The following is a 12,160-nucleotide window of genomic DNA, read 5'->3' as shown; positions in this document are numbered from 1 at the left end:
GGAGTCATAGACTGACTCTAGGTTGAGTCTAAAGATAAGAACTCCTTCTGAGGAAGGACATCAGTGGACCAGGTCATGAGTGGACTAGGGCTCTCCAAAGTCAAAACATCTGGCAAGGGGCTAGGGATGTGGCTCAAGTGGTAGCGCGCTTGCCTGGCACGCGTGCGGCCCAGGTTCGATCCTCAGCACCACATACAAACAAAGATGTTGTGTCCGCCAAGAACTAAAAAATAAATATTAAAATTCTCTCTCTCTCTCTCCCTCTCTCTCTCTCTCTCTCTCTCTCTCTCTCTCTCTCTCTCTCTCTCTCTCTCACTCTCTCTTTTAAAAAAAAAAAATCTGGCAAGGCCACAGAGAGGGCCAACTACTGTGGCCCTTTAACTATAGAGCAGGAATGTGATTGGGGAGTACATTGCTCTGTATTTTATGTTTCTAAGCTCACCATGGCTACCCTTTAACTTTCCTTAATAAGTCAAAGCAGAAAAATTCTGTGGGGATAATGAGTATCTTTGACACTCCAGGTAATAAAGCAAAGACCAAAAGAAGCTACTAACGTATGGTCCCAGACAAAACAAGAATTTGGGTCAGGTTCACCTAGGTATTGTCAGTTTAAAAAGTCAGAACAAAAATGTTGAGGGGCTAGGATTGTGACTCAGTGGTAGTGTGTGTGTGTGTGTGTGTGTGTGTGTGTGTGTGTGTGTGTGTGTGTGTGTGTGTGTTTGTGTGTGTGTGTATAATATGTATATATGTATGTATGTATAAAAGGCAAATATTGAGCCCAAATTTTTTTTTGGTGGTATTGGAACTGGAGATTGAACCTAGAGGCCCTCTAGCCATGAGTTACACCCTGGGCCTTTTATTTTATTTTTTTGAGACAGGGTATTCCTAAATTACTGAGGCTGGCCTCAAACTTAAAATTATGCCTCAACCTCCTCCCTCAGCCTCCTGAGTTGCTGGGATTAGAGCCATGTGCTAGCACAGCCAACTTTGTTTATTTTCTTCTTCAAAGGCCTCATTCCGTTGTCATTGAACCATTGGTGGTATTGTTAAGAAATCCAGAGCTGCTCTTTTCATCCTTTTGTGGGTTTTTAAATTATTTTCTTTGCTTTTCCAGTATTTTGAAATTTCACCTCTGTAGGCCTTTGTGTAATCTTCTTTTATCCTTGTTCTTCAGAACTGGGAGATTTAGTTTATTTCCTTGATAACTTGCTCCTGTTTTATTTTCTCCTATGATTTGGATATTGGACTTCCAAAACTGATCTTTCAGTTTTCTTTTTTTTTTTTTAAACTTTTTTTTAAAAGAGAGAGAGAGAGAGAGAGAGAGAGAGAGAAAGTTTTAATATTTATTTTTTAGCTTTCGGCGGACACAACATCTTTGTTTGTATGTGGTGCTGAGGATCGAACCCAGGCCGCACGCATGCCAGGTGAGCGTGCTACCACTTGAGCCACATCCCCAGCCCCTCAGTTTTCTTTTCTCTTATTTTTCATCTCTTTCTTTTTTGTTGTACTTTTTGGGCAGATTTCTTCAGTTCTTTCTACCCTATAATTTGAGTTTTAATTTGTTTTCATATTTTCAATGTCTAGAGATGCTTTATCCTCTGAATGTTTCGCTTGTGGAATTAGTGATTTTTTAAAAACTTTATTTCTCCTTGTATAGTCTTTATATGGCAAATTGCCCCTCCACACACACTCTCTTTCTTATGTTAGGAGCTTTCCTCAGATGTCTAATATCTTGGGTTACTTGTTAAAGCAGAATAAGGGCCTAAACACCAGATTGGAAACTCTGAATGCATGGATAGGATTTGTTGGCTGTGTACTTTACTGTAGGGTAGCATTCTTTAACCTTTACAGATATTTCCCATATGGCCCCTGCTCCTGTGTATGATAGCCTCCCCCTTTATCCACATCCCTATTAGAGTGCTACGTTTGTTAAAATTGATGAGCATATATTATGATATCATGACCATACAAAGTCCATAGTTTATACTAGGGTTCATTCTTGGTATTATACATTCTAATTTTTTAAATAAATTTTTTTATATTTTTAGTTATAGGTGGACACAACATCTTTATTTTATTTTTATGTGGTGCTGAGGATGGAATCCAGTGTCTCACACATACTAGGCGAGTGCTTATCCTCTGAGCTACAATCCCAGCCCGGTATTACACATTCTATGGGTTTGAATAAATATTTTATTATATAGAGTATTTTCACTGCCTTAAAAGTTCTCGGTACTTTTTGCATTCATCCTTCTTTCCTTACTCTTGCAACCACTTTATACTGTTTCCGTAGTTTTACCTTTCCCAGAATGTCATACAGTTGGGATCATACAGTTTATAGTTTTTTCATGTCATCTGCTTTTACTTAGTAATTTGCATTTAAAATTCCTTAAATGTCATTTTATGGCTTAATAGTACATTTTTGTTTAGTACAAAATAACACCCCATTGCCAAAAGACAGTGTACCACAGTTTATTTATTGATTCACCTTCTAAGGAAATCTTGGTTACTTCTAAGTTTGGGCAATTTCAAATATATAAAACTACTGTTATAAGTATTTGTGCAGTTTTTCTGTGTAGACATGTTTTAACTCTTTTGGATAAATAAATACCAAGGAGCTTGATTGCTGGGTAGTATAGTAGAATATGTTTAGTTTTATAAGAATTTGCCAAACTGTCTTCCAAAGCGCTTCTACAATTTTTCATTTCCTTTAACAATAAGTGAGAATTCTTTTTCCACATCCTAACCAGCTTTTGTTGTTAATTAGTATCCTGAATTTTGGCCATTGTAATAGATTTGTGAGGTATCTAATTGTTTTGATCTGAATTTCCCTTATGGCATATGAAGTGAAACATCTTTTCATGCTCATTTTTTGTTCTTTGTATATCTTTGGTGAGGTGTCTGTAAGGTAGTTGACCCTCTTTTCTAATCGGGTAGTTTTCTTATTGTTGAGTTTTAAATTCTTTGTATATTTTGGATAATAGTTCTTTATCAGATGTGTTTTGTGAATATTTTCCCCCAGTCTAATGGCTTGTCTTCTCATTCTATTAACATTGTCTTTTGCAGAACACTGTTTTTTAATTTTTCCCCTCAAAGAGGCAGATATCCCAGTAGCTTTAGCAAAAACCAACTTAACATCATCTTGTCAGTTTCGGCAATTTAGGGAGACCCTGTTTCAAAATTAAAAAGGACTGGGCTGGGTTGTGGCTCAGAGGATGAGCACTCGCCTTCCATGCATGAGGCACTGGGTTTGATCCTCAGCACCACATAAAAATAAAATAAAGATATTGTGTCCATCTATAACTAAAAAATATTTTTAAAAAAATTAAAAAGGACTGGGGATGTAGATCAGTGGTAAAATACCTCCTGGGATTGAACTCCTGGGGTTCAAGCCCAGTACCAAAAAAAGAAAAAGAAAAATGAAAGACTACCTTTGCTGCTGCTGCTGCTGCTTTTTTTTTTTTTTTTTTTTAGTTTTAAGTGGACACAATATCTTCATCTTACATTTACATGGTGCTGAGGATGGAATTCAGTGTCTCAAGCATGCTAAGTGAGCATTCTACTGCTGAGCCACAACCCCAGTCCCTTACCTTTGCTTCTTTATATTGACTTTGCTTCTTTGTCAAAGGTTAGTTGATTATGTGTGGGCCTATTTTCTGGACTCTTCATTCTGTTCTTTTGATCTGCTAGTTGTTGAGATTTGTTTTTGCCAATCATACTTATTTTGGTGGAAGAGGTACTGGGGATTGAACTCAAGGACTCCAGACCACTGAGCCACATCCCCAGCCCTATTTGTATTTTTTATTTAGAGACAGGGTCTTAGTGAGTTCCTTAGCCTCCGCTGTTGCTGAGGCTGGCTTTGAACCCATGATCTTCCTGCCTCTGCCTCCTGAGCTGCCGGGTTTACAGGCATGCACTGTGCCCTGCTTAATCATACTGTCTTGATTACTGTAGCTTTATATTAAGTCTTAAAGTTATGTAGGGTCAGTGTTCCAATTTTGTTCTTCTCCTTCAATATTATATTGACTGTTCTGGATCTTGTACCTCTCTAAACTTTGTAATCAATTTGTTGGTATCCACTTGCTATGGTTGGGACTACATTTATAATCTGTATATCAATTTGGGAAAAGTCAACATTGTGACACATTTGATGTTTCTGTCCATGAATGTGGAATCTCTCTTAATTTATCTAGTTCATTGACTTTATTCATCAGAGTTTTGTAGTTTTACATCTTGTACATACTTTGTTAGATTATACCTGTATTTATCATTTTAGGGGATGCCAGTGTAAATGGTTTTAATTTCATATTAAAAACAGGGATTGACTTTCATATATTAACCTTGCATACTTGATATTATTTTTTTAAAAAAATATTTTTATTTGTAGATGAACAGAATATCTTTATTTTATTTATTTATTTTTATGTGGTGCTGAGGATCAAACCCAGTGCCTCACACATGCTAGGCAATTGCTCTACCACTGAGCTAGAACCCCAGCCCTAGGAATCTTATTAGTTCCAGGAATACTTCTTGTTGAATCCTTCAGATTTTTTATATAGATGATCAGATCATCTGCAAACAAAGACAGTTTTATATTCTTCTCAATCTGTATTCCTTTTATTTCCTTTTCTTTATTCGTTAGTAAGGATAGTTGAAAAAAAGTGATGAGATGGGATATCCAAAGTGTTCTATTCATATGTAAGTTTAACAATAGAGATATTTTTTTATTTAAATTAGATTTTTAAATTTAAATATATTTAAAGTATAATTTCTTTCTCATTTGCACTAGCCACGTTAGAAGTACTCCTAAGATTCATGTGCTTAGTGACTGCCATATTGGACAGTAGAGGTCTGCAAAAGTCTACTTAGACTACATCAGTAGCTTTAGGTTGTTTTTTGATTCCCTAGAGAAGATTTAGTATTCTGTGTCAGGGTTCAAGACTTTTTTGCAGGGTTCTGAGAGACCAGAGGTGGGAAGTGCTGAATGTCAGTATATAGTAGATGTAGGCTTATTTGGTCTTTTTTGTGTATGTAGGATCATTGCCCACACTGTGCCTGCCATCCCTGAATCCAAAGACCCTTTGTTTCACCCTTTTCTAAGAATAAATTTCCATACTTCTGTTGGAAGATTAAAGTAATTTGCCAGTGGCATGGTGGAGCTGGGTTGGGAATTGGGTTGGGAGTGGATCTAGGGATCATTTTTTTTTTTTTTTTTTGATACTATGGATTGAACCCAGGGGCACTTTACCACTGAGCTACATCCCTAGTCCTTTTTATTTTTTATTTTGAAGCAGGGCCTCACTAAGTTGCTGAGGCTGTCCTGGAACTTGGGATCTTCCTGCCTCTGTCTCCTGAGTGCTCAAAGGATCTAACCACCTCTTCAGCAACTTTCTTAATCTTATTATTGGTCTTCCAATCCCCACCCACCCATCATTTCCACAGGTATTTGGCACCACTAATTCCTGCACTATGAAGGTCCTTAAGTGTAATTTGGGTTGATTTTTTTTTTTTTTTTTCCCTTTCCTACTTCTGGTTCAGGACTTTCTTTCTGTGTCTTTGGGTAGAATATTGCTATTTCTTTTAATGCCCCAGCTTCAAAACTGGCTGAAATTTCTTTTGTTCTTTCCAACCTTGTAGACTCTTTCCTCCCATTATTTCTTTCTTTCTGAAAATCCCTTTCCTGTAGATTTAGTGGGGTTTTAAGAAGAGGAGAAATTAGATATTATGGTTTAATGCCATCTTTTACCTAGAGGTTCTTATTTATCTGTAGTCATGAGCTAATTTTGATGTTTTGAAAATTAATTCAGTATTTATGTTTCCTTCAGTGTCTATATTTGTAGTTAAAGGTTTTAGTGATAGTATTTAGTGGAGGACTCCATAGGAGGGACAGGAAGTGAGGCATTACAAGAGTTTGGTTTTGGCAGCAGAAAAAAATTGACAGCCAACAAGGAGAGTGGTGAAAGTAGAAACATTTAGAGGAAGGGTGATTAGAGACTATAAAAAAGTTTGGATGTCTGAAGCACAGGGCACAAATACAGCCTCAATAGTATTTTCTTCCTGGAGTACAGTACTTTTAATTTCTTTACTTCTCATGATCTAGGAACTTTTGCCAAACAACAAATGATACAATTTAAAAAACTAAACAAAGCTGTTTCCAAACACAGTATATACAGAATCTTTGAGGAAGAACACATAGTATAAAATAAGTAAGTCATGTGCCCTCAATATACTTTAGCAGTAGGTTTTCATTTCAAATAATTGGGCTTGTTCCTGGGGCTTTTTTTTTGGGTTCTGAAACAGAATTTTGCCTATACTGTGCTTCACTTTGTTGGTTGTTGCTGCCCTCTGTTGGACTAGTTCAGAAAATGCAGCTTTTATTCTGAGTCACTTTTGTGATCCTCACTCCAAATTGAGCACTAAAATATGGATAATTTTTTTTTAAGGATCAAATATTTCTAATGATGCCCCAGGAAAGCAAGAGAAATGGTGTATCTTTTTATGAAAATTAGTGTTTATTTTTCTTAACTAGGCAAGAGTTGGTGATCATGAAATAGAAACCGAAGAATTTGGGGAATGTAAAGATTTTGGGGTTTTGGAATCTGGAGACCTAAGTTCAATACCCAGCTCAGCCTCTAATTGTGTGACTTTAATGATTTATTCCACCTGTCTGAGTATCTGTTTCTTCATTGATACAATTAATAGGTAGAACAGACTTTGAGGACTTCTCTAGGGATTGACAATTTAAGGAAGTAGCTTTAGTTTACAGTATTTTTTCATAGGCAATAATAATGACTAAATCTCAGGCTCTGCCCTTAAGGAACATAATCTGTAAGGGTATAAAGGAGGCAACAATTTAAAAAATGACAATTATAATCTACGACTAGTGCTACAAGATAGGCAAGTATATATGACTGTGGAAACCTAAGGAAAACTATCTATTCAATTAGAGGAGTTCACAGTTTGAGATGTTCAGTCTATGGTCAGCTGGTCAGCTGACTCCATTGCACTGGGCCCTAGATGAAGCCATTGCATCATGGTGGAAGGGTGTGGCTGAGGGTTGTCTGCTCTTGGAAGCAGAGAAAAGGTAGGGCCAGGGCCACATATACTCAAGACCATACCACCAGTGAGCTAGTTCCTCCAGTAATGTCCCACTTGTTTTACAGTTACCACCCAGTAGTTCAAATTATTAATCTATCAAATGGATTAATTCACTGATGAGGCTACAGCTCTTATAATCCAATGCTTTTACCTCTGAACATTGTTACATTGCCTAACAAATGAGCTCTTTTGGGGACATTTATAGATTCAAACTATAACACCCATCTACCTACCCTTGTATTTCCTGTTAAGAAATAGAACATTGTAAGTACTCAGAAGCCACTTTGTCCTTTCCCCAATCACAGCTCTTCTACTCACCCTAAGTAACCACTGTTTTGACATTTGTGGTAATCATTCCTTTTCTAATTTTACATCCTAAATAATATAATGTAGTTTTACTTGTTTGTAGGCTCAAGTAAATGAAATAATGATTCAGTAGTATATTTGAGTAGTTACAAGTTCATTCATTTTGCATAATTGTTTTTATTGTATCAATATACTATGTATTTGTCCATTCTACCCTTGATGGCCATTTGTATTGTTGTTTTAGACATTTTATAGTATGACTATTAACACATTTCCTCCTACTTTTACATGCACTTTTCAACATAGTATATATGTAGAAATTGATATGTTGAGTTGTATGTGCACATTTCACCTTACTAGATAACACTATTTGATTTTCCTGAGTGGCCCCAGAAGTTTACATTAATACCCACAATATGTAAGATCCTCTGTTGCTGTACAGCGAGATAGACATGAAAGTTTTTGGCAGTCTTGAGAGGGTAAAATGATACCTCATTGTGATTATAAGTTGCATTTCCTTGATTACTAATAAATTTGGGCACATTTCATAATTATTAGTCATTGAATTTACAGTATGTCCAGTTCTCCATCTTACTTTTTTTAAAGAGTCATATGTTAGTATTCTTCAAATTCTTTCTACTACTGACCTAAGGGACTGTGCTAAATACATTGGCAGAAATTTTTTAGGTTGTGGACAGTAGCTTAGAGTCTTTCAGTTTATTTTTCTTCCCTTTTTCCCCCAACCCATCTGGTGTTTGGGAAGTGTCTTGGCATTTCACTGATCTCTTTTCTCTTATTCCTCCTCTTTCCTATTTCCTAGACTTTGAAGCGGCTCATGGCAGATGAGGTAAGGAAATTTTGTTTGGCATGTGCATGTTCTTATACTATAATATTTACTGGTTTCCATAAATTTGACTTTCTTTAACTTATAATGGTGATATGGGAGCTAATTTCAGAGCACCCTAAGGCTTTTTCCTAACCCTTTGCTCTATGTTTGGCCCATTGCATGCATTTCCTTGGCACATTGATTAACTTCCAAAGTTAGGCATAGTCTTTAAACTCTAAGCTGATTTGCAGTTTAGATGCCACTCATATCACTTGAAATTCCACAATGCTTGCAGATGGTTACTGTTACTTTCAAATGGGTTGAGCTGATAAATGCAGCTTATTGGTTACTCTTCTAAATTTGAACATCTGTACTTGAGGTCTGAGGAATAGTTTGTTAGCATTTGTGTGGCAGAGAGATGGTATATATACCTTGAAAGGACAGTGTATTTTTTCCTGACTAGATGTCATGCAAAGGGGATTTTGAAGAACATATATTGAACTTCAGTTGCCTTAAACCCAAGTTCCTTGGAATGTGAAAAAGAAGAAGAGAAAGATTCCTGCCTTTAAGGCATTTACTTATTTATCCTGTATGACTTAATATCTTAAAATCTATGGTTATATTTTACCTCCTCTTCTTCTTTTTTTTTTTTTTTGGTGCTGTTAGGGATCAAACCCAGGGCTTTGGGCATGCTAAGCAAATGCTAACCAGAGCCATATCTCCAGCTCCTCATACTCACCTCTCACAGGGAGAAATTTTCTGGAGACCTGGCCACATTTATTATTAGGAAACAAAGAGCACTTTATTGAGGTAGTTTTATACATGGGGTACTTTTAGATTTGTGCTGCTAGAGGTCTTAGAAATGGCAGAATACTATGAATTGTGATATAGAGTATGTGAAAAATGAATAAGTAGTGGATGAAATGTGTTTAAACTCTAGAAATATGAGAACTTTTAGTTGTGGCAGGTTGTTTTTTTTTGTTTTGTTTTGGTCATTTCCCCTTATTAAATTTGAGATGCCTAAGGTGAGGGTGAATAGCTGGAGAAATCAAGATCAAACCTGCCTTTTATAGAGAAATCTTTATACTGTAGTCCTCTTATCTCTGGATAAAGATGAGAGTAGAGTTAGTATGATAAATTAGGAGGAAAATTGATATCTTCTTTTCATGTTAGAAGAGTATTGAACTATTCATGAACCAAAGGAACCATGCATGTGTAAGAGATGAAAGGATTGGTTATTTGGTGTGTAGTTGGTTGTATAAATGAAAATGGAGCACTAATAATACTTTTTTCTGTTTCTCAGCTGGAGAGATTTACCAGCATGAGAATTAAGAAGGAGAAGGAAAAACCCAATTCTGCTCATAGAAATTCTTCTGCCTCTTATGGGGATGACCCAACAGCACAGTCCTTGCAGGATATTTCTGATGAGCAAGTTCTAGTTCTCTTTGAACAGATGCTGGTAAGTTTCCCACCTCAAAATGTTATTTTTCCTAAAAATTGTATGTATGAGCATGGTGGGGGTTTTGTTTGTTTTTGCTTTTTTAAAAAATGGATGGTCCCCTTAATCAGCCCTTATTTTAAAGCATTTTAGGCTTTAATACAAAGAATAACCACATTTATATCTGAAGAATTTTTATCAGTCATAATAGCTTAAATCTCTAGGAATCCTGAAAGCATATTTATTCAATAATCATTTATTGTACTGAACTCATCACTAAGTGTAATAAGCGTTAAACACTTAAAAACTTGTAATGAATTTAAGGCAATTATATTTTTCTTTTTTTCTTCCTCTACTAGCTGGATATGAACCTGAATGAGGAAAAACAGCAACCTTTGAGAGAGAAGGACATTGTCATCAAGAGGGAGATGGTGTCCCAGTACTTGCACACTTCCAAGGCTGTGAGTCTTGGGGCAAGTACCCATGACATGGGAGACTACCCTTAGTTTGGACCTGTTTATTTTGTTAATTTTATATAACATTTTATGTCTGTGTCAATTGTGTTTTATTCCATTACATAAGCCTACTCTTTTTTTTTCTTTTTTTACACTCTCATTTGAGTTACCACTCTTTTTTTCCCCTCCTTCAGTAGTGGGGATTGAACCGAGGGCTTTGCAAATGCCAGCAAGCACTCTACCACTCAGAGCTACATTCTCCCAGCCTTTTTTCAAAATTTTATTTTAAGCCAGGATCTTGCCACCTTGTTCTGGCTGGCCTTGAACTTGAAATCCTTCTGCTTCAGCCTCCTGTAGTTTGTGCCACACATTCAGGCTGAGTTACCATTCTTAAATACTTTTTGCATGATATAAACTTTCATGAAGTATAAGAAATGGGATGAACAATTCTGAGTCTCACATAATTTGTGGTCTGATAGATTTCTGCCCCTCATGATATTTAAACTGTATTGACTAATATTAGCCCCCAGTTTATGACTATGTCCAGTGCTTAATTTCTCTGAATGCCTCCTAAACAGGGCATGAGCCAAAAGGAGAGCTCTAGATCTGCCATGATGTACATTCAGGAGTTGAGATCAGGCTTGCGGGATATGCCTCTGCTTAGCTGCCTGGAGTCCCTTCGTGTCTCTCTCAACAACAACCCTGTCAGGTGAGTGTTCTGAGGAGTTAAGAGGAGTAGGAACCCAACAGTAGAGTTTACTGGTATGATTGAAGATCAAAGGAGTTGGGAAATATAAGGATGATCTGAATTGGGAAAAAGAGTTGATCATAAATAAGAAGTAATATTTATTGATTTTATATTGCATCGTCCCTGTCTTTTTCTTATAGTTGGGTACAAACATTTGGTGCTGAAGGTCTGGCCTCTTTATTAGACATCCTCAAACGACTTCACGATGAGAAAGAGGAGACTGCTGGGTAAGAAATTCCAGGTCTTTGCATCTTCAAGGTGGAGGGTTATAGGGTTATAGAATAATAACAGTTAAATGTATAGACTAGGAGCATATACTGTTAGCTGAGAATGATTTTTGTTGTGGGGTGACCAGTGGATGAATGATGATTATAATTATAGGCAAAGGATGAGGAACTTGGAATTTCATGATGAATGTGATATATACACTTAAGATTACTTATCTCCCCCTTTTTCAGTCTGGAAGTAGGATCTGATTTTCTCCAGAGTGATCTAGTCTGGGTCATATCCCATATGGTGTCTTAAAATATACTTGATTAGCTTGGGACTACCTTTACAACAGTCTTCGTGATTGGAATAATTTGGGAATAACTTGGACTGTGTTCGGCTACCTTGGAAACCAGACTGAGCCAAAGTGACCTCTTTACCTCCTAGACTCTTTCTGAGACAAAAATAATACAGGGCCAGGACCTCCTACATGTACCTTCTCAGATCTGAAATCTTTTAAGTAGAGGGGCAAGCATCAGGATGTTATCCTGATAGAATTTAGCACTTAGAAGCCTAGAAAGAGTTAAAGGGTAAGTTATAATGTAATAATAAATTCTTGGATTACAGCCAAAGGTCTTTTATGATGGGGATCCCTCTTCATCTACTTACTTTTGTCAGTGTTTCTGAGCTAAGTGCTATGTGCTGGACTTTACTTGGCTATTAGTTGGAGATATTCCTAAGATCCTTGTTTGCAAGGTTAAAAAGTCATTTGGGAAAGGGATGTAGAATAAAGAGACTTCACTGATTATGTCTTCTAATACAGGAGCTACGATAGCAGGAACCAACATGAGATCATTCGCTGTTTGAAAGCTTTTATGAACAACAAGGTAAGATTTTTTTCCCCTTCTTGTTCCAGTCCTCATCTGGACCTCCATTTGTTCTCTTCTCTTGGCAAACCCCAAAGTGAAAGTAGAAAAATGAGGTTGTCCCTTTTAGTACTGAATCTGTTATTCATTGCCACATGTACATATTTCCATGGACCTTTTTTCCCAGCTCTAATTTGTTTCAGAATGTAATCTATA

At 36.6% G+C, this 12,160-nt stretch overlaps 1 protein-coding gene across 4 annotated transcripts in view; it reads left to right on the top strand.

Moving 5' to 3' along the window:
* Nucleotides 1-12,160, top strand: part of Diaph1 (diaphanous related formin 1) — a 96,905-nt gene that overhangs the window by 19,990 nt on the left and 64,755 nt on the right. The window contains exons 2-7 of one of the 4 annotated variants that reach the window (XM_078046725.1): nucleotides 8,225-8,251; nucleotides 9,534-9,689; nucleotides 10,028-10,141; nucleotides 10,702-10,832; nucleotides 11,012-11,098; nucleotides 11,902-11,965. In XM_078046725.1, the coding sequence (XP_077902851.1) occupies nucleotides 8,225-8,251; nucleotides 9,534-9,689; nucleotides 10,028-10,141; nucleotides 10,702-10,832; nucleotides 11,012-11,098; nucleotides 11,902-11,965 (579 nt within the window). The remainder of the gene's footprint in view (nucleotides 1-8,224; nucleotides 8,252-9,533; nucleotides 9,690-10,027; nucleotides 10,142-10,701; nucleotides 10,833-11,011; nucleotides 11,099-11,901; nucleotides 11,966-12,160) is intronic. The other 3 variants (XM_078046730.1, XM_078046740.1, XM_078046736.1) reach the window with 3 other exon arrangements.

Source organism: Ictidomys tridecemlineatus, chromosome 1 (assembly GCF_052094955.1).
Source record: "Ictidomys tridecemlineatus isolate mIctTri1 chromosome 1, mIctTri1.hap1, whole genome shotgun sequence".
NCBI lineage: Eukaryota > Metazoa > Chordata > Mammalia > Rodentia > Sciuridae > Ictidomys > Ictidomys tridecemlineatus.
This window is presented reverse-complemented; position numbering and strand designations above follow the sequence as displayed.